Source organism: Leishmania braziliensis, chromosome 35 (genome assembly GCF_000002845.2).
Source record: "Leishmania braziliensis MHOM/BR/75/M2904 complete genome, chromosome 35".
In the NCBI taxonomy this organism is placed as follows: Eukaryota; Euglenozoa; class Kinetoplastea; order Trypanosomatida; family Trypanosomatidae; genus Leishmania; species Leishmania braziliensis.
Window position 1 is genome coordinate 1,769,521 of NC_009326.2, and position 20,240 is coordinate 1,789,760.

The 20,240-nt window shown below is 54.9% G+C and overlaps 7 protein-coding genes across 7 annotated transcripts; all 7 read left to right on the plus strand.

The window, feature by feature from the left end:
* Positions 1-715: 715 nt before the first annotated feature.
* LBRM_34_4720 (conserved hypothetical protein) lies at positions 716-1,162 on the plus strand (the record flags this gene model as incomplete). Its single annotated transcript, XM_001568520.1, has 1 exon — positions 716-1,162. One exon carries the CDS (start codon positions 716-718, stop codon positions 1,160-1,162), a length of 447 nt encoding a protein of 148 aa, XP_001568570.1.
* A 1,849-nt stretch (positions 1,163-3,011) lies between these two features.
* CYP40 (cyclophilin 40) lies at positions 3,012-4,076 on the plus strand (the record flags this gene model as incomplete). Its single annotated transcript, XM_001568521.1, has 1 exon — positions 3,012-4,076. The coding sequence occupies one exon, from the start codon at positions 3,012-3,014 to the stop codon at positions 4,074-4,076; it is 1,065 nt and encodes a 354-aa protein (XP_001568571.1).
* A 1,618-nt stretch (positions 4,077-5,694) lies between these two features.
* LBRM_34_4740 (hypothetical protein, unknown function) lies at positions 5,695-6,006 on the plus strand (the record flags this gene model as incomplete). Its single annotated transcript, XM_001568522.1, has 1 exon — positions 5,695-6,006. The coding sequence occupies one exon, from the start codon at positions 5,695-5,697 to the stop codon at positions 6,004-6,006; it is 312 nt and encodes a 103-aa protein (XP_001568572.1).
* An 856-nt stretch (positions 6,007-6,862) lies between these two features.
* On the plus strand, positions 6,863-7,525 carry LBRM_34_4750 (conserved hypothetical protein; the record flags this gene model as incomplete). Its single annotated transcript, XM_001568523.1, has 1 exon — positions 6,863-7,525. The coding sequence occupies one exon, from the start codon at positions 6,863-6,865 to the stop codon at positions 7,523-7,525; it is 663 nt and encodes a 220-aa protein (XP_001568573.1).
* A 2,012-nt stretch (positions 7,526-9,537) lies between these two features.
* On the plus strand, positions 9,538-13,938 carry LBRM_34_4760 (putative AMP deaminase; the record flags this gene model as incomplete). The annotated part of the gene is made up of 1 exon (XM_001568524.2): positions 9,538-13,938. The coding sequence occupies one exon, from the start codon at positions 9,538-9,540 to the stop codon at positions 13,936-13,938; it is 4,401 nt and encodes a 1,466-aa protein (XP_001568574.2).
* Positions 13,939-15,192: 1,254 nt separating this feature from the next.
* On the plus strand, positions 15,193-16,251 carry LBRM_34_4770 (conserved hypothetical protein; the record flags this gene model as incomplete). The annotated part of the gene is made up of 1 exon (XM_001568525.1): positions 15,193-16,251. One exon carries the CDS (start codon positions 15,193-15,195, stop codon positions 16,249-16,251), a length of 1,059 nt encoding a protein of 352 aa, XP_001568575.1.
* A 2,451-nt stretch (positions 16,252-18,702) lies between these two features.
* Positions 18,703-19,710, plus strand: LBRM_34_4780 (conserved hypothetical protein; the record flags this gene model as incomplete). The annotated part of the gene is made up of 1 exon (XM_001568526.1): positions 18,703-19,710. One exon carries the CDS (start codon positions 18,703-18,705, stop codon positions 19,708-19,710), a length of 1,008 nt encoding a protein of 335 aa, XP_001568576.1.
* Positions 19,711-20,240: the final 530 nt, after the last annotated feature.

Below are 20,240 nucleotides of genomic sequence, written 5' to 3' on the forward strand. Positions count from 1 at the left end.
GGGGCGAGTGTTCGGCCCACATTTGCGGAACCGAAAAATGACAAAAGCGAGTCAGGCCCTTCTGATGCCTGTGGACGTGGTAGCGCTTGATGGATGGCTGTGTCTTCGATGGACATCCATGCACATACGTGTTTGCGCGCGCATCGTTCTTATTTGATTCCGGCTGCTTTTTGCTGCTCGCTTAGCACTGCTGCCTCTCTACACCCATCGTCGGCGGCAACGCGCCACTAAATGGCGTATCCTCATCCCCTCGTCACTGTTTCGTGGTCTGTGGGGCCCCGTTGCAGTTCACTCACAACAGCACATGCACTTTCTCTCCACTGCTTCCATCTCGCCTTTTTTCTTCGTCTTATTATTTGTCCGTGCACATGTCACGCGAGGAAGATCCACTTGCCACCCAGCACCCCGAAACACAGACACATACGCACACACACGCACGCAAAGAAGCACTGACAGCCATCAGCGTGCGTCGAAAAGATTTCAACCGAATAAAAAGGTGTCTGATCCACGCAGCCAGTCGTCTTTTCCGTTTTGTGTGCCTCACTGCGCACAGGTGTCGTTTCGATCTCATCTCCCTTGTGTGTGTGTGGGGGTTTGTCCTCGTAACCTACGCATCAAACGTCAGTTGCTCCTCACCCGTCCTCGCTTTTTCTAGAGTGAAGCACCCACAACAACGAAATATTGCTATACCTGCCTCACCTCAGGAAACGCTACAATGGAGGTCATCATGAACTATGTGTATGAGATCGACCCCATCCACCTGGTGACGAGCGCCGTCGCGCAGCAGATGCTGGCAATGGTCTGGTTTGACTGCATTGTGCGCCAAATCGATCGTTACTACGTTGCTGCGGACAAGGGCGTGCGGCGCGTCGAGCACGCTATCACGCGCTACCCCGGCATAATGGTCTCTGCAGCCACCTTTGCCTGCTCGTGTCTCCGCTCTCTTATCGTGCTAACGCTGGTGCACATGTGTGGTTGCTCGACACTTTACCAGTACCAGTCGGCGGCCATGGTCGCCGTGGTGATCGGTACAATGCGCGTGCACCGCACCTTCTCGTGCCACCGTCCCATCCAAATTTTCGTGACCGAGACCGGCTACGAGATGGCCGCGGCGATGACGACGGCGGTGCTCTGTTACTACATGAAGAAGTACAACTTTTAAGCTCACCATCTTGCGGCTCCTACTTCATTTGGAGTGCCCAGTAGCTCAACGATGAATCCCAGCTGCATCTTCGACTGCTGCCGAAAGACGCATCTGTCGGTGTTTGTGTGTGTGTGTGTGTGTTTGGTGACGTCTCCGTGCGTTTGTCTTTATTTTGGGGTTCCCTCCTCTTTCGTCGACGAAGTGGTAAGGGAGGCTTACATTTCTCTCTATTCTTCTTCGTATTTTCATCCTTAGACGCAGCCACTTTTCTCTTAAAAAAAAAAAACTTTTTGTTCGTTCTTTGAGTGCACGTGTAGATGATCTCGCGACGACTTCGATGCATGTCTCTCCTTTCCCGGTGTTCTGCATCCCGGTCAGTTTTGTGTACTATTGCTGCCTTTTATTTCGTTTTCTTTACATAGAGAAACGCATTGAGGGGGAGCATTGCGTGTAGGAGTGCGGTGGCGCTGTGAAGTATATCCACATAGGCGAAGAGAGGAAAAAAAGCGCTAGGGATGAATGAGTGAAGTGAATAGAGGGGGCAGGAAAACATTGCCAAAACATCGTGGTGGAGTCAATAGAGCTTTACTCATTTTTGTGTATCTGCCAAGACTTTGCTTTCACTGTTTTTTCTCCCTCCTTCTCTCTCTCGCTTCCTCATCGCTCCAACCCTCGGTGACTCTTCTCTCTGTGCGTGTGCCTACACAGATGATCGTGCCTATCCTCCTTCAGTTTCAGCTGATCTTGTCCTCTAACCCTTTCGCGCTTTGTATGCTAGGAGGTTTTCGAAGACACCGCGATGGAGATGCGGTGAATGCCCTGTAGATGTTCTTCAAGACCGCTCCTGGAAGGGTTGGCATGCTGCTTAGCATTCACTTCCGGCAACTTGGCATAGGTGAAGACGTATGCGCACATGCTCATCAGCCGTCTCGTGTGTGTATGTGTGTGTGTGTGTGTGTGTGTGTGTGTGTGTGTATTTGCGTAACTTTGACAACGTTCTCTCTAGAGTCAAAAAAAAAATTTTTTTTTTCACGAATAGGCGCCAGCAGAGTGGGCGGATAGACCAAGAACTTGCGTCGCTTTAGTCGCTGTGGGAATGATTGGCTTAGGTGTACTCTGTCTTGTAAAACGAGGCGGGAGTCCCAGCCGTGTGTTCTCCTATTACAAGGTCTCCACTGCCCACTCCTCCTGCGAGCTGCTTGATGATGCGGGAAGGGCCGTGGGTGAAGATTATTACTGCTGTCTGTAAAGAAACGATGCAAGTGATGTAGAGCAGTGCAATTGGGTCGCTCATCGAGCCCCCTATCTCTTTCTGCCGTCTCTACGTATGTTACGGCTAACGCCGCGGAGCCTCCCGCTTTTATTTTAATATTCCTACACTCACGTCTCCCTTCTCTCCTTGGCTTCTTTTACTTGTATCTGTGGGTATAAACTACGTACCCACACACACATTGCACCGCTTTTCTTTCTCATTTTCTTTCCCTTTCTACTGATGTGTAATTCTCTTCTTGTTTGGCGCAGTATTATTATCCAGCGCTCACACCCACGCACACGCACACTCAACTAACTCCTTTTTTTTGGTTACACACTACACCAAGTACACCTTCGATAGTATTCGAGTATCTCTCTTCCTACGGATACTAAGACGACAACTGCAACCGTAAACTCACAGAATAGCGGAAAGGAAAAGCGGAGCTACCCTTGTTGTGAGGGGGACGAAGAAAGTAACGACCTCTGCACACCCGATCAAAGCCAAGGATTCTGCGGTCGCAGCAACTAAACACAGCAGTACTCCTTTATTACATTACACACACACACGCCCATATATATATAGCATTACTTCTAGAAGTATACGCACGCAAGCATCATGCCGAACGCGTACTGCTACTTCGACATCACCATTGGTGGGAAACCTCAGAAGGAGCGGGTGGTAGTGGAGCTGTTCACAGATGTGACACCCAAGACATGCGAAAACTTCCGCCAGCTGTGTCTCGGCAACGATGGGAAGAGGGTGGAGGGGACGGAGGTGCCCATGACGTACCACGGTTGCACTTTCCACCGTGTCATCCCTGGCTTTATGATCCAGGGCGGCGACTTCACCAAACACAACGGCACCGGTGGCGTCTCGATCTACGGCGAGAAGTTCGAGGATGAAAATTTCACAATTCCGTGCGACAAGAGCGGCCTACTCGCCATGGCCAACGCTGGCGCCAACACCAACGGCTCGCAGTTCTTCATCACGACGGCGCCGGCGACGCACCTGACGGGCCGCCACGTCGTTTTTGGTCGCGTGGTGCGTGGCATGAACACAGTGCGCGCCGTTGAGCAGACTACCACCGGCGCCAACGACAAACCTGTGGTGGACTGCGTCATCACCGGCTGCGGCGCGCTGGATGCGGTGCCTGAAGTGGTGCTGGCTGCCGATGGCGACATGTACCCCGACTACCCAGAGGATGTCGAGTCGCCTATGGACGATGCCAAGCGCATCGCGGCCGCCGAGGAGATTCGCCAGATTGGTAACTCCCACTTCACGAGCGCCGCATTCGACTTTGCCATAGATAAGTACTCGAAAGCGGTGCGCTACTTGAATCAGGTGGAAAACAAGGATGCTCACCCTGAGGTCGACAAGAAGCTGATCGCTTGTTACAACAACAGCGCAATGTGCGCTATCAAACTCGAGCGGTGGTCGGAAGCTCGACAAACAGCGTCTCTTGCTCTCAGTGTGGATGCGAAGAACGCCAAGGCGCTTTTCCGCCGCGGCATGGCGGCACTGAGTACTGGCGATGCCGACAGTGCTGTCGAGGATTTGACGCTGGCGCACCAAACTGAGCCGGAGAACGCAGAGATTGCCGCGAAGCTGAGCGAAGCAAAGGAGAAGGTGAAGATGCAAAAGGCGAAGTTGGCAGCCAAACTCAAGAAGATGTTCTCGTGAGGATTGCGCATGCCGGACAGGACATGGTAGGGTGGACACATTTGACCGCACTGTGAGGTACGCTTTTCGTGGAACGCAACGCGCGGCCTCTCTCCTCCGCAGACTCCGTGTCGGCGGTGCAGCCACTCCGCCCATTGGCCTCTTCTCTTGATGTTTGACTTGTTTGATCTTTGCTATCGATTTTTTTTTTCTTTGTCGCGTTGCATGCCGCGTCTTCTCATGGAGTTCTTTTTTTTTTATCGTTCGAAACACACGAGAGACTCTCTCTCTCTCTCGTTCTCTCCGTTTCTGTCTGTTTCTCACCTTTGTTTTTCTGCCTTGTGCGCCTTGTCGGTCACTGACTCATGACTCATTGTGCACATCAACGAATTTCGCAACACAGGAAAAGAAAAGCCACTGGTGATCTAAACCGAGAGGAGGTTTACTCGATGATAAAACCAAAACAAAAGAGAGAAAAACTGAGCAAAAGAGTCAGTTGATAACTCATCGATAGTCAAAAGAGAAGGGCTAAGAAGAGGAGGGGGTGGAGAGAGGGTGCACGTTGTTTGCTTATTACGAAATGACCGTTTTGTTTTCGACCCGCCAGCTCTCGGCATACGAGACATTTGAGCGTGTCGTCGTGTTCCTGTCCTTTCGTGCGCATCTTTTTTTCTGCTGCACTACCCGCACTCCTGCGGGCCCATCACCTGTCTTTTGGCTTGATGCTCTCTCCTTTTCCTCGTTAGGCGAGCCCATGTCGTGCTCTGTACCACTAGCGGTGGAGTTTGATACCCCTCGTGCTGTGCCACCTCCTTTCTTTCATTGACGCCAGCGCTGAGCCTCTTAGGTGAGCAGACGCAAGTTTTTCAACTTTTCCTCTATTATCTCGTCCCCCTTTTCTCGTTTGACGAAGGGCTTTGCGACGGGCTTTTATCATGGGGCTGCTCTTGTACCTGTGACTCGTGTGGTTGTGCGCGCGTCTCACTCGTTTTCCTCTGCTGCTCTCGCTTCTTCACTGGAGAACAAAGAAACAGAAAAAGTAAGCAGCGCTGGAGGCCGATGGTGCCGTGGCGTTATGCCTGCCCTTTTATTGTTGTTCTGATCACACATGTGTACGTGTTTTCTCTCGCTTGCCGTCACTCGTGTCGTAGGAGACGCTTTAGTCAGCGACGCACTCGAGGCAGCCCACTCGCCCACTTCTACCATCCTTCCCATCCCCGCCCCCCCAATACACACCCACACTCACTCAAAGTCGAAGACGTGAGCAGATAGAGGATTCACGTCGATGATGTGGTGTCTGTATGGCATGAGTGAGGCGGTCGCCTGGGCTTGGGCCGTACTCAGGAGTGGTGTAGGTTTTTGATGTGACTTGTGGTACAGTAACTGCTTTCGCTGGACACCCGAAGCACTGGTGCGCCAGCGGCCAGCGTGCACGTGGCCCCTCTACAGCCGCCCTTCAAGTGGACAAAGGGTGACCTGAATCGAATGAGCGCCGCGACAGGCGATGGATACACGTCGGCAGCTCCCTTGCTCGCAGCGGATAAAGTTGTTTGCGCGCGCCAGGCTGCTTGCAGTGCACCAAGACGACAGGTAAGAGCTGTCGCCAAACATCTTATTTCCTTTGTCTCTCACTTCAGTTATGAGTACGCTCTTGAATGAGTGGACGTCTGCCGCCCAATCCACGAAGAGAGCGCCACCCAAGAACATCCTGTACAACTGGACCTCTCCATCTTTGATATTGACCTTCGTGTCTTTTGTCTACGCGCGGCTAGCGGTTGAGGCTGCCTGTGCCACTCCCACTGCAGCCATCATGAAGTGCTACGCAGTAGTCGTGCTGCGCATCTTCTTCACCGCGGCGCTGTGCGCGCGCGTCTGTTTTGCATGTGCGCCGAAGCACTCCAAAACCATGCAGTTCTTTCTCCCTCTCATCGGATTGCCACTGAGGGTTTGATACGACCTCGAATATGGCGCGCTTTGATTTTCTGCTTTGCCACCGTGAGTACTGCTCTGCCGACGTCGCTCCGCGGCGCGGCAGTCCCAGCGCTCTTGTGGGTGGCAACTACCATCTTGTACTCTGTGGCGCTGACACTGCAAGTAGCTGACCTACAGTTGACTTTTTGAAAACACAGCACCTCCAGCCCATTTGGCGTGCAATGCCTGCGCTGAGGTTGGTGTCGATGCACGAGGAGGCAAGTAGGCGCAGGTCATATGTTCTTCGTAATACTCTTAGCAGTGACTCGCTTGCGGGCTTGCCTCCTCTTCTGCCGAGTGTCTTTATTAGCTCTCCTGCTCCCCCCACACACCACAAACACCACAAACGTGCGTCTGTTGTGCCTCAACACCCACTCTTCGTGTCGTCGTGGGGAAACGCGAGGATGAAGAAACCCATAAGACGCGAACGAAAGCCGTTCTTGTGTTTGTCGCCTGTCGGCACCGTCCCGGCACTGCCCTTTGTATGACTCTTTAGAAGTGGGGTTTTGTCTTTGCTTTGCCATCTCTCTCTCTCTCTCTCTCTCTCGCTCTTATGCACTCGTTCCCTATCTCTTGGTCTGCTGTTTCCCCCCCCCCCCCCCCGCTTGCAGGCAATATTTGTGCTCTACACTTCTCCTCTTGTCTGCCGTCTGAATTTTTTTTTGTTTTCCTATGCCCCTCCTTCCCTGACTCTCTCCTTCCGCAAAAAGAGTCTTCCCAGACGACATTTCCACACGTCGTCACAAGCAGACCTCCATCGTGCTTCTTGTGACGTCTGACACACATCTGCACACGTATTGCTTCCTTGAAGTCCCCACTATTTAAAAGCTGAGACAATGGGGATCGTTACAGAGGAGATGGTGCTGGAAAAGGAGCGGCAGAACGCTGCCAGGCGCGAGGCTCTGAACAAGCGCAGCCAAAAGTTGTCTCATGTGACTGAGCCCGATCCCAACTTTCCACCGGAGTGCTGTTGTGTGAAGCCAATTATCTACCACAACATCCGTGAGCAGGTCCCTGTGCCGCAGCAGCGCTTTATGTACATCCTAGCGGGTCTCTACATCACTTTAATGGTCCTCATCGTCTACAACATTGTCGCTGCCTTGGTGGCCTTCATTCTCGGCGGAAACGTCACGCACTTTGGTCTCTCTTTCCTGTTTCTGCTGGGAATCCCTGGCGCGTGGATTGTGTGGTACTACAACGTGTACTGCGCCATCGTGTACTCGTCGAGACCGCGGCAGAAGCTTGCTCTGCTGGGCCTTTTCCTAGGCGTCGCGTTCGATGTGTGGATGGCGGTCGGCGTCACTGGCTTCGGTGGCTGCGGCTGGCTCTACGCCTTCAGCTTGATGCGCACTGTGACTTCGTTTGTGATGATTCTCATTAGTGCAATTTTGTGGTCTCTGCACGGGTTTGCGCTGTGCGTGGTGATGTTGCGTTACTGGCGCGTGTCGGGAACGCTCTTGCGGCACAGAGAGAACATCTACGGCCAGAGCATCGTTTAGCAGCCTGGCCTCTCCCACCGCGGCTGGGCAAAGCCCCCCGACCGCCGTCCATGACCCATCACAGAGACTGTTTTTCTTTACCCCATATGCACCCTTCTCTGCCATAGAGCCTCCGCTCGCTCTACCCCGCCTCCCCCCTCCTCGGTCTGTCACAGGCCCAATTGCGTCGTGCAGAGCACCCGTAGTGCACGCGTTGCAGCAAGGCGCCCACTCACCGTCACCTGAGCACGACCTCTGCCTCAGGCTCGGCCTACCACCCTCTCCGCAGGTCGCTCCTCACAGCCGCTCCCCGTCGGGCCGGGCGGGATGCGCTCGAGTCACGATGACACTCTGTCTATCGTAGGGATGGCACAGGCGTGCTCACCGTCGCAGGCCGCTCCGACGCCGCGCCATCCACGACCTGACCGCCGGCATCCGTAGCGGTGCATCGCTCTCACCTCGCTACGTCGTGGGTGCCTGGCCCCGTCAGCGCCAGAAGCAGTTCGGCACTGGCGGGGGGCAGGGGGTCCTGCTCGGGTTCCGCCTGGAATAGACGCTGGGCCCTGAGAGACGCCGCGCGCTAAGGTGCTCCTACAGCCATCAGGGGGGAGGGGATGAGTTGAACATCAGGCAATGAAAGAAGAAATAAAATGCATACGCAGTTCTCGGACCTTTGTTTTTTTTCATTTACTCTGCTGGATCCCTTTTGAGCGCAAGGGAGGGACTCTGAAGGGTGCCATTGCCTTTCGAATGTTTTGCTGCCCTATTGCATCTCCTTTTTTTCTCCCCCTCTTTGTGGTTCTATTTTCGTTGATCGAGTGCCTCAGTGGCGGCATGTCTTGTCGTATGTTTCGCCCTTCGTTGGAACTCTGGTGTGTCCGCGGTGCTCTTCGTTCGGTCTCGTGCTCTTTTATTTCATGTTCTCGTCATTGTTTGAGCACTGATTTTTTTTTTTTCTTTGCAGTGGCGGGGTGAGGGGAGAGTTGCAGTCGCGCGGTGCGTGCTTCATGTTCCGAGTGGGCTTCCTGCGTACTGCGTTATTTTGACCTCGTGACGATACTCACAGCCCCAGTCGTGACCAGTTGAGGTGAAGGGGAGAGCTAAGGAGAAGGGGGAGTGGAGCGTATGAATTTGTCTCTTTGCTTATTTTGAACAGGGAATCTTAGCGTCTTCGAACCTTTCTTGCACTTTGCCGCGCCTTTCGCTGCTCCCCTCCCTCTTTCCCTTCCAAGTCACATCCATACAACGTGTCTGCACTGACACAAATTTTGTGTTATGATTGCTGCTTCCTAGCGGATTTCACTTTGCATTCACCCGAGCTTACATTCGGGTGTGTGCGTGTGTCTGAAGAACAGTTGTGGCTTCCTGTACGCCTTCAGCAGTCTTTCAACAACCCCCCCCCCCCAATAAGCTGTGATAAGACAACCCTGAACGATGCATTCCTTGCGCTAGGGCAGGGGAAAATACAAAAGGGAGGAGCTGGTGTGCCTCACATCCGTGGCCAACTCTGGTTTCTCCTCGCTTACTGCCTCTTTTTCAGCTCCCACACCCACAAACACACAACAAAGACAAGAAACAGCATCTCTGCGATGCATCTACTGTCGTCTAGAGTAGTGCTAACTCTTTGGTCGACAAGCGCGAAGTCCACGCTCTGCTGCCCTCTCGTCACTTTATACTCCCTCTTGTGATATATATCGTTACATTACCATTCCTACCTCTCTCCTAAGTCCTGTTCTGGGACACGGCCCGCTTTCCGGATAAGAAGTTACACCCAATACTGCAAACAATATCCCATCGAGCGTATGGGTAGGGACTGGGCGGCACCTCTTTGACATACTTACGCATACTACACGTCAGTGCGCCTTTCGAGAGCGACAGTCGAGAGGGAGAACGCAGGAAGGGGACCAGCGTGTGCGTCTTTATGTCTCTCAGTTTACGTTCCTTCCAGTTTCCTCTTCACTACCCTCTTCACGCATTTGTGACCGCTTTCACCCCCCTACGTATCACGCCCCCTCAGCATCATGCGGTCCGTGATGGACAACGAATTCACTTATCGTGAGGGGTCAACCAAGCCCATATCGCCAGAGCTTCATCCTGGCGTCCCCTTCCAGCCTGCACTTTCGCAAAATGGATCCACCTCTACGGTTCCCTTCTCGGAGAGAAGTGATCACCTGCGTTGTCTCCACGGTGTCCCGCACGGAGGCCTCGCCCGCGAGCCATCAGAGATGTTTCAAGTTGTCATTGACGGTGACGACGGCGGTGTTGAGATGCGGCGCGTGCATGACCGCATCGAGGCTGCCCTGCGTGTGCGCTCACTATACCGACCCCTGAAGACTCACGTGAATAGCCAGGAGCGGGAAAACCCGTACATGTCAGCCCCAATGCCCAGCTGCGTCACAATCGCGCAGGATGACGGCGTCTACCAGGTCTCTGACCATAACGTGTCACTTTTTCTCCCTATACCAAAGTGGGCGCAGTACGCGATGGACGTACAGAGGGTGCGGCTCACCGTTGGCAATGCCGGCTGTGTCAACGCCTGCCACCATCGCCTTGGCATTATGCAAGAGCGCTCCCGTATGTTTTTTCTGCTCAATGCAGAGATGGAAGAGCGGGCAAATTATCACAAAGCAGGGGGTGTCTTTTCGGCCGCCAGGAAGGTAGACAACGCGGTCCTGCTTGCCGAGTCGATGGACGCGCAGGAGCTGCTCGAGGGGGTGAAAGAGATGTACCGGCGCAGTCCAGAGGCACCAGTGCGCCTGCGCGACGGGTCCAGCTCCACGTTGCGTGAGCTGCTTGGCACACACGGCATACGATCCGCAGATGAGCTGACTGTGGCTGGTCTAGGATGGCAGGCCGAGAAGGACGCGCCTCATCACGGTCAGATCGACTCTGCGGATTACAAGAGCATGGCCACCCTCGGCGCCGAGCTGCGCTTCTCCTTTACTGCGTTGCAGGGGTGCCTGTGCGAGAAGGTGCTGCGACGTGTGGTCACCAGGGCAGAGCGGCCGTCACTCACTCCACAGGCCGCCGAGTACAGCCTGACGCTCTACGGCCTGCACTCCACCGAGCTGAGCGATCTGGCGGAGCTGATGCGGCGAAGGCTCGAGGGCCCGCATCCGAGAGTGCAGTATATTTTGAACATCAGCTTCACCGAGTCACCACCCTTCGAGGTGGTGAGCAACTGCACGACGGTACAGGACCAGCTGGACAACATCTTTCTCGCTCTTTTCAAGGCCACCTTGGCTGAGAATGACCCGAGCAACGCTGGCGTGGTGTGGCTGCTGGGGCAGGTGGGCGCTCTGCAAATGCTTCATGAACGGGACGGGCCCGACTGCGACTTTAACGAGACGGCTCCACCCCCAGATCAGGTTCCGATTGCGGACAAGCAGAGCGGGCTCTACTACATGTACTACCTTTACGCGAACCTCGCCGTGCTGAATAGCCTGCGGCGGCGCAAGGGATTGGTGCCATTTCAGTTGCGCTGTACCGGCAACAAGTCGACAGGGATGGACGACCTGATCGGCGCCTACATCCTCTCCGACGTCATCACGCGCGCGACCAAGATTACCGACTACCCCGTGCTGCAGTACCTGTGCGGTCTGCATCGTGTTGGCCTAACGGTGTCGCCGCTGTGCGATCACATGGAGGATATCGTGGCATACAAGGACCATCCGCTTCCCCACTTTTTGCACCGCTGCCTGCACATCACGCTATCGACGGAGTCGCCGCTGCGTTACCACCACAACCCCCGCGCACTCATTGAGGAGTACGCCACGGCGCAGAAGATGTTTCGACTGAGCTCGCTGGACATGACAGAGCTTGCGCATAACAGCGTTCTCATGTCTTCCTTTTCTCCTGATGTGAAGCGGCAGTGGCTCGGGGGCGACTACCAGCTGGGCGTCGATGGTAACGTGTTTGAGGTGAGCCACGTCACCAACGCACGGCTTGCGTTTCGCGAGGATGCCTGGGAGCTGGAGCGCAACATGATGCGTGACCTTAACTTAAGCCCCCCTCAAGAGGTCGGCGCCGGGCCCAGCTGCTGGCACTACCTGAGCAACGTGCAGGAGGTGGAATACGACACTGTTATGGACAACCGCGTCCGCTTTCCGCGCACCGTGCTCAAGGGACCACACACGGATCTGAAGACGGCGACGGCGGCACCGCGTGTTGCGCGCGCGCTCGATTTGCGCCACCAGTACATCTGGCGCCCACCCCCGCCGTGGGAGACGGCGCAGCGGCACGACGTCGAGACAGATTTTCAGCGCCGGACGGCAACCTTCAACGAGGATGAATGGACCTACGCGGCGAGCGACGGGGTCTTCATTGCGTACCCGAAAAGCGCCGTGCACGCCTGGCCGCGGTCGCTGCCGACGCTCGACGACTTCTACAAGCACCTGCGCGAGCTCAAGGATATCTGCGCCAGCGCCGAGGTGAAGGAGTACGCGCACAAGCGACTCGAAAACCTCGATCACAAGTTCCGCCTGCACCTCGCTCTCAACCATGAAAACGAAGCTGGCACCACGGAGGATCGGCAGTCCTCAAACCGCGACTTTTATCAGGCCACTAAGGTTGACACGCACATCCACATGGCAGCCGGCATGACCCCGAAGCAGATTTTAAAGTTTGTGCTTGCCAAGTTGAAGGAAAGCGGCGACGACATTGCTATGAAGAAGGGGGACGACATCATCACCCTGGGGCAGCTCTTCGTGAAGGCTGGCATCACGCCGAACTTGACGGTGGATCAGCTGAACGTGCAGGCTGACCACACGCTGTTTGAACGCTTCGATAACTTCAATAGCAAGTACAACCCGATGGAAAACGGCGACCTGCGCTCGCTGTTGCTCAAGACGGACAACTTCATGAATGGCCGCTACTTTGCAGAGCTCATCCACGACGTCTTTGAACAGTACTCACGCGACCGCTACACCTACGCTGAGAACCGCGTCTCCGTCTACGGTATCAACATCAAGGAATGGGACAAACTGGCGAATTGGTTTGCCACCCACGGAATGGCAAACAAGCACAACAAGTGGATTATTCAGGTGCCGCGCGTGTACAAGGTGTTCCGCGGGCAGAACGTCATTGGCAGCTTTGGCCAGTATCTAGAGAACATCTTTCAGCCCTTGTGGGAGGCCTCACTGCACCCGAGCGAGCACCCAACGCTGCACAACTTTCTCAATCATGTGAGCGGATTCGACTCCGTCGACAACGAGGCCACTATCGATCTCCCATTCACGACAGTCTCGCCGTGGGCGTGGACGGCTGTCGAGAACCCGCCCTACAACTACTACCTCTACCACCTGTACGCTAACATTCGCACCCTCAACGAGTTCCGCGCCTCTCGCGGCTTCTCCACGTTTGGGCTGCGGCCGCACTGCGGCGAGTCTGGCTCTGAGGTGCACTTGTACGGCGCCTTTCTGTGCGCGAACAGCATCTGCCACGGTATCAATCTGCGCAACGATCCACCAATGCAGTACCTCTACTACCTGACCCAGATTGGACTGCACGTGTCACCTCTGAGCAACAACGCTCTTTTCTTGTACTTTTTGAGCAACCCTTTTCCCGACTTCTTCCATCGCGGGCTGAATGTGTCGTTGAGCACTGACGATCCGATGATGTTCCACCAAACACAGGAGCCGCTGATAGAGGAGTACAGCATTGCTGCGCGTGTATGGGGACTCAGCGCGAATGACCTGTGCGAGATTGCGCGCAACTCCGTGCTACAGTGCGGCTTCGACAACAACTTCAAGCGCAACGCAATCGGTGACCGATGGTTCCTCTCGTCCTCGTTGGGCAATGACTCGCTGCGCACGCACCTTTCCGACATCCGTGTTGCGTTTCGGTTTGAGACGTACCATACCGAACTGAAGCATCTGGAGCTGTGCTGCGGACGGCCGGTGGCGCGCTTCATGATGACCGCCGCCGAGGAGCGCGCTGTCGACGCCAAGATCGTCGATATGCGGCACGAGTACGTCCTTCTCTCCACGCATGATCAGGCGATGGAGGTGATGCTGCGCGAGATGGAGGACACGAAAGAGAAGATCTTGCAGTCCCGGACCCAGGTAGAAATCCTGCGACGGCAACAGCGCTCTCTGCTGGAGAACATTACGGAGATTGGCATTCGCCGCCAGGAGGCGGAGGAGCAGGCCGCGCAGGAGAAGGAGCTGCTGGCCTACAAGGGCCCCCTCTACACGCGTGACAAGTCACAGGGCTCGCATGTCGGCGACGCCGGCGCTGGCCGCTCTAGCAGCGTACAGAGCCCCACTTGTCCGACACAGCAGGGAGAGGCAATGAAGAGGCTTTTGCGCTGGAAGCCGATGCCACCAGATCTGATGCGCTCTGTAACCCAGGCGAGCGTCGGCGGTTCTCGTGGGCGTCCACTTCCGCCACTGCCAGGAACAGCAGCCGTATTCAAGCGTGACAGGTGCCAATGACCTTGCCACATACTGAGGTGGCTCTGTATGGGCGGCTTCGATATTGCCTCACCCCCTTTTGCCCAGATCGTTTTGGCGTTGCGTTTTTTTTTTTTCTTTTCGCTGAACAGCGATGTATATTACTGGAACCTCCGCGCAAGTGTCTTTCGCATGCGTGTCTCTACGTCTGTTTCGCTTCCCCCCTTCTTTTTCAGGTGCGGTCCTGTCGACTGCACATGGCGTCTACGAAACCTGAAGAAGAGGCGAAGAAGTACTCACACCCATGCGTGTTTCTCCTTGTTTCTCCCCTCTCCTTCAGCATCACCGCCTTTCCTCACTGCTTGCCGACCAGGTGTGATTCGTTGTTCTCTGCCATTCACCCACTAAAACCACCGAAACAGTCGTCCTAAGTGAAGAACGTAGATCAACAAGACCTGAAGAGCCTTTTTTGCTCGCCTACTCTTTGTTCAGCTGCCTCTCTTCTACGACAGCTTTCTTCCTCGTTCTTGCTCAGTAGTTGGGTGTCTCTCTCCTTGTTACTGCTGCAGCAAGACACTAGGCATGAGGAAGGCGAGCAGGGGGAGCAGGGCAGCTCTGAAGATGCCCAAGGCGAAGTCTGCAGTGGTCTTTGGCAATCCGCTCAGTCTCTCTGTCGCTCCTTACTGTTCTCCTCACCTCTCTCCCGCATTTCTGGTCTACTGGTGCTCTCATCTTCTCGTCACACCTCTACCCTTCTCGCTCAACTCTCGGATATTGCCCTCTTTCCCATCCCTTCTTGTTTCAATCTTTTTTTTCCTCCGTCGCCTTGACACGGTGTTGATAGTGATGGAGTCACGCGTAGTGCATTATTGAATTGTCCACCTCCACTTGTGCGCCTCTTATTGTGTGTGTATGTGTGTGCTGCATAGCTCCCCCCCTACGCCCTAGTTTTCCCTCAGCCCTTGTATTGTGCGACAGGAACACCTCCAACACTTGTGCGCGCGCGCCTTGCTGTAGCACCACGGCTGATTACTATTATCCTGCAGTGTGTGTGTTATTCCCCTTTAGCTCAGGCATCTTTCAGTATTGTAACCATCACTGTACGATTCATCTTCAGCTTGTTTTTGACCTTGACACTTCGTGTGAAGTTCGCACATACCGAGCAGACCAGACGCAGCCATGCCGGAGGGGAGAGCCGCTGCGGTAACAGCGACGAACGGATGGGTATGCTCGAATTGTAAGGTGGAGCAGACGGATGACTCCTCCTACTGCCAAGTGTGCCAGTTCGCCCGTCCAATGGAACGCTACGGTATACCGCAGATTTTTTCTGGATATTTCGTTCACTTTAACGGCATCATCCCGCGCACGCTCATACACCCGAGTCACTCGGTGGAATGGCGCATGGCAGAGCGCCATGGCGCCACCTGCTGCACCACCTTCGACCCTTCATTGGTGAACATTATCATCTACCGGCCCGGCTATGAGCGCAGCGAGAAATGCCGCATCTGCATTGAGCGGTACTCGAGCATCTCGTGCGTCCCGATCGGGTGGATGCTGGATTCTCTCCTCCAGTCGCGCCAGATTCATCCCTCACTCTACCGCCTGACGAGTGTGCCGGCCGTGGCAAACGCGACGGTGCGTGGCACTGACCTGCCTCACCACCATCACCCATTCTATCAGATCAACAAGCGCGAGTACATGATCCCCACCTCCTTCCCTGCCCCCGAGACCAAGGCGGCCAAGGTGACGAAGGTAAAGGAGGTTGAGCCGCCGACCGATATGGAGGTGACGACGGACATGGGAGGGATTCTCCCGCCCTTCTTCGATCTTCAACAACCCCAGTACACCGTTGTGGACGTCTACGACGCGGTGGTGGCGTGCGCGACCGGCATGAGCGCCGATATTGGCGACGACGAAAATGACAAGATGGAGGTTCGCAAGGCCAAGGCCGGCATTGAGCTCATCAACTCGCAACAGTCGTACAACAGGGTGAACCGAGCCCTCTTCACGGGTATGAACGTGGTACTTTCGCCATCTCTAACGGAGCAGAAGCCGTTGTTGATGGCCATCGAGCGATGCGGTGGCAAGATTACGGAGAACCGGGGCTCTCTGGAGGAGACGGTGCAGAGCGGTGTGACACACGTTATCTATCACCACAATGACAAGAAGGATGCAATCATGGTCGAGGCAGTGCACCTCATAGCTACCACCACCCCCGGGCTTCAGCTGGCTCAATCGAACTGGCTGGAGGACTGCCTTATCCTCGGTGAGGTACTGCCACTTCAGGGCATGTACACCCCAACACCGAAGCTACTAGAGACGCTCAGCAAGAAGTACGCCAAGGCGAATAACTGAGCTGTCTGATACGTGAATTTCTTTTGTGCTTGTGCGTGCTCGTGGTTGCACTCGAGGTGTCCTGCGCGTCTCCTGCCATGTCCGTGCTTTCTTTCCCGTCTACACTGCTTTTCTTTCATTTATTATTGATGTCGCAGGAGGGGTGGCGGGAGGAGGCGTTTTTCTCTCCTCCCCTCTTCCCCCAAATGCCAGTGCGTACGTGATACGGCATGATAAGTCTATTTGGTGAATGCGCATTATGTGTCTGTCTCCCCTTCTCTTCGATGGATTCTGCAGCTTCGTCGTGTCTCCCCCTTTTCAGGTGTTGTTTTCATATTTTCGAGACACTATTTTCTCTTGTACTTTTTCTATTTCAGAAGTCAGACAAGTACGATGAGGATGAGTGTGCCACCATTTTATGCTGTGCTCTGCGTCTACTCGTTCTCTTTTCTCTTTCCCCTTTCCCACAGATTCGTATTAGTCGAAGTGTGCGCGAATGCTGTGACGAGTCCCTTGTGCGTTTCTTCTTTCCACTGGGCGCCCCTCGCTCTCCTTGTCTGCGCGTGCCATTTCCCTTCCTTTCTGTTTTGCGAATTTTCCTGCAATTCCTGCACATCCGCAGTGATGGTGCGTATCACCCACTGCACTCCTCCCCTCCCATTTCCTGCTTCACGAATGCGCACACAGGGAGGGTGCCACCGGCGCAAGGTCAGTCATGACCGATGCAGATTTTATGGACCCCCTGTTGTGCACCCCTGACCTCACGAGATTCTTCGGGTCCTGTGCCTTTGCATCTACGTGCACGTGAGTGGTGGAGCGAAGGAGTGGAAAAGCAGCAAGCCATCAGGGTGAGGTGATGAGCTCTTTCCGGTGTGTGCGTATGTGCTGTGCGTACGTAGACATCTGTGGCTGACCGCTTGCCATGGAATCGTAGCCAACCCATACGAACATGATGGAGGTGAGCAAAGAGGGGAAGGAAGATTGGCGCCACGGTACGCATACGTAGAGACTAAGGATGGCAAGACGCCGTTAGGGAAGCGCGTAGCCGAGTATTTCCTTTTCTCTCTGTCGTGGCGCCGGTATGCACTGTCTTGCCCCCTCTTGTACCTGGTAAAGGCACAGGGTCCCGCTCTGATGTGGCGCTGAAGCAGAAGGAACACGACGAAGAGAGGATAAGAGGAGAGCATGTGCCTCTGCAGGACCTCTAGCGACAACCACAGCAGCAGAAGAGGTGAAAGAAGCGTGACGACATGTACTGGGCTGCAGAATGAAGAAGGCGTGATGCATTTGCTTCTTTTCCCTTTTGGGGGGCTCTCTTTTGGTGCTTCTCAATGACTTTATCTCGCCCATGCTTCCCCTGTCTCTTTCTCTCTTTCTTTCTCTCTTACTTCTTTTCTTCGTCTTCTTCTGTACGTTTGTTTTTTGCGACTTCTCGTTTCTACTGTGTTCCGCCGTCTTCGTCTTCACTGTCAATTATTTTTCCCCAACATTTTTTCTCCGTGCTCTATTTTGCTGGACGTTTGCCTGGGTTTCTGATGCGCGTGCGCACTTTTCCTCTCTCTGCGGCAACACACGTGTGGTTGTGACGTGACGGATCGTTGACTGTGTGAGAGGGTGAGTCTGTGTGGGCACATCTTTCTGTGTTTTCTTCTTGTATGTGTGTGTGTGTGCGTCATCATTGACAGCGCCGTCGTGGTTTTTTCTACACGCCTTTTGTCACTCCTTGTCTCTCCGTCTCTGTCGCTCTCTCTGTGTGTGCTTGTTTGTGTGTACCTGCGTTGGTGCAGGTTGAGCCCATGTCTTGCCGTTCTCTTCGATAAGTTTCTCCTCTTAGCCCCCCTCTCCCTCCCTCCCGTGCTCCTTTTCGCACTACTATGAAGGTGAGCTACGGAGAAGCAACTGCGCAGCAAAGATAACCACACTCCAACCAAACACTTCCTCTTGACGGCGAAAGCGCACGCACAGAGCGACAGAGAGGAAGTCAGTGCGCATATGACGGAAAAGACGCAGTTGATGCCACGTAGTGCTTTTCCGTGTCGTCGTCCTCGGTAGGACCACGCCGCCGCGACCCCAGCAACGATGTCCTGCGACCCGTTGGCTTTCAGAGGGCAGGTGATATTTCGGTATTTGTGGGTGCTCGTTACGCGTGTGCCGTTTCCCCCCTCTTTGTTCTCTTACCTTCTCTCTCTTGCATGTTGTGTGCGCCGCACACTTCCCTTCAGAGTTTCGACCTGCACATCCTCCACTTTTCTCTCCCCTTCTTTTGCTCAGTTTTCTCTCTCGCGAAGGAGGTCACATCAACTTCAGCAACCTCGTCTCTCTGCGACGTTGGTGTGGCTGTGTATCGGTGTTTGGCGTATACACGTGTTATCTCCTCCCCCGCGTACCTACCCCGTGGTACGCACCCGCGTGTGAGTCACGGGATTGGGTCTGTTAGTCCTCTCTCCGTATCGCGCTTGAGTTGCAGGCTCGATGTTCTTCTGGATGGTGGTTGCGCTGCTGGTGGCCATCGCTATCGTGGTGACCCCAGTAGGGAAGCTGGCCGCTGCCAAGTGCCAGTTGTACGCCCATGGTCTGGTCTTCATGGTCAAGGCAAAGGATCTGCCAAAGGCGTACCGCGGCACCAACTACATACGCATGAACACTGCCGGTGACGGCACCAGGGGCAAGCGAATAATTCGTGTTGTTTTTATCCGTCACGGGCAGTCAGTGTGGAATTCACTCTTCAACTCGTACAACCTCGACTTGCCCGTGCGCATGGCGAAGGCGGCAATTCATGAGTTTACTAACTTCCTCACGGACCCCTTTGGGTCATGTATTATCGACTCCCCACTGAGCAGCAAAGGTAAGAAGGAGGCGCAGGACCTCGCCAGCTTCATCCGAACAGCCAAGACAAAGATTTCCTTCGATCCAGCAACATCAGTAGTGGTATCTAGCAATCTACGCCGCGCGATGGAGACGGCGCTCGTCGGCATGTCGCCACGTCTGTTGGTCACGCAGGAGCGTATCGTGATGGACTCAGCACTCCAGGAGGGCTCGCAGAACATCGACGCTCAGAGCTTGTCGACAGAACCCGGGAAGATTGCGCCATGTAAGCTCGGCAACATCACCAATCCTTTGGAGCTCGCTATCGTCTTCGACCCCTACCTAAATGCTGGAAACCGAGTTGCTGGCGTGGACGTTTATCAGCGCATGGACGAGTTCATTATGCACTTGTTTGGTGGCAGTGGTGAGGCAAGTCTTGTCCCGGCCGCTGGGGGCAGCAACGCTGCTCTCAAGGAGGTGATCGTGGTGGGCCACAGCGGGTACTTCCGCAACTTTTTTCGTCGCTTCCTCCCACCGCACTCCACTCACCTGTCAAAGAAGAAAAAACTGCAAAATTGCGCCGTAGTGGCATTTGAGCTGGCACGTGACGAGTCCAGCGGCGAGGTCGTTGTGGATGAGTCAACGTTGAAGGTGATGTACAAGGGATTTGTGTGAAACAGTCACGCTCACCTTTCCGAAGTCTACGCTGAGGAGGAGGAAAACGCATGCCGGGAGGCGGCATGAGTGACACAACAGCCCCTTTTCGCTGTCACTCGGGTCTCTTTCAACGCCACCAGTGCTGCAACTGTGCACACTACTGCCTGAGTATTCGCTCGTTTCGCTTTTTTTTTCGGCTAGGGTGCCTCCATCCCTGATGGCTGTAGGAGCACCTCAGCGCGCGGCGTCTCTCAGGGCCCAGCGTCTATTCCAGGCGGAACCCGACCAGGACCCCCTGCCCCCCGCCAGTGCCGAACTGCTTCTGGCGCTGACGGAGCCAGGCACCCACGACGTAGCGAGGTGAGAGCGATGCACCGCTACGGATGCCGGCGGTCAGGTCGTGGATGGCGCGGCGTCGGAGCGGCCTGCGACGGTGAGCACGCCTGTGTCATCCATACGATAGACAGAGTGTCATCGTGACTCGAGCGCATCCCGCCCGGCACGACGGGGAGCGGCTGTGAGGGGCGACCTGCAGAGCGGGTGGTAGG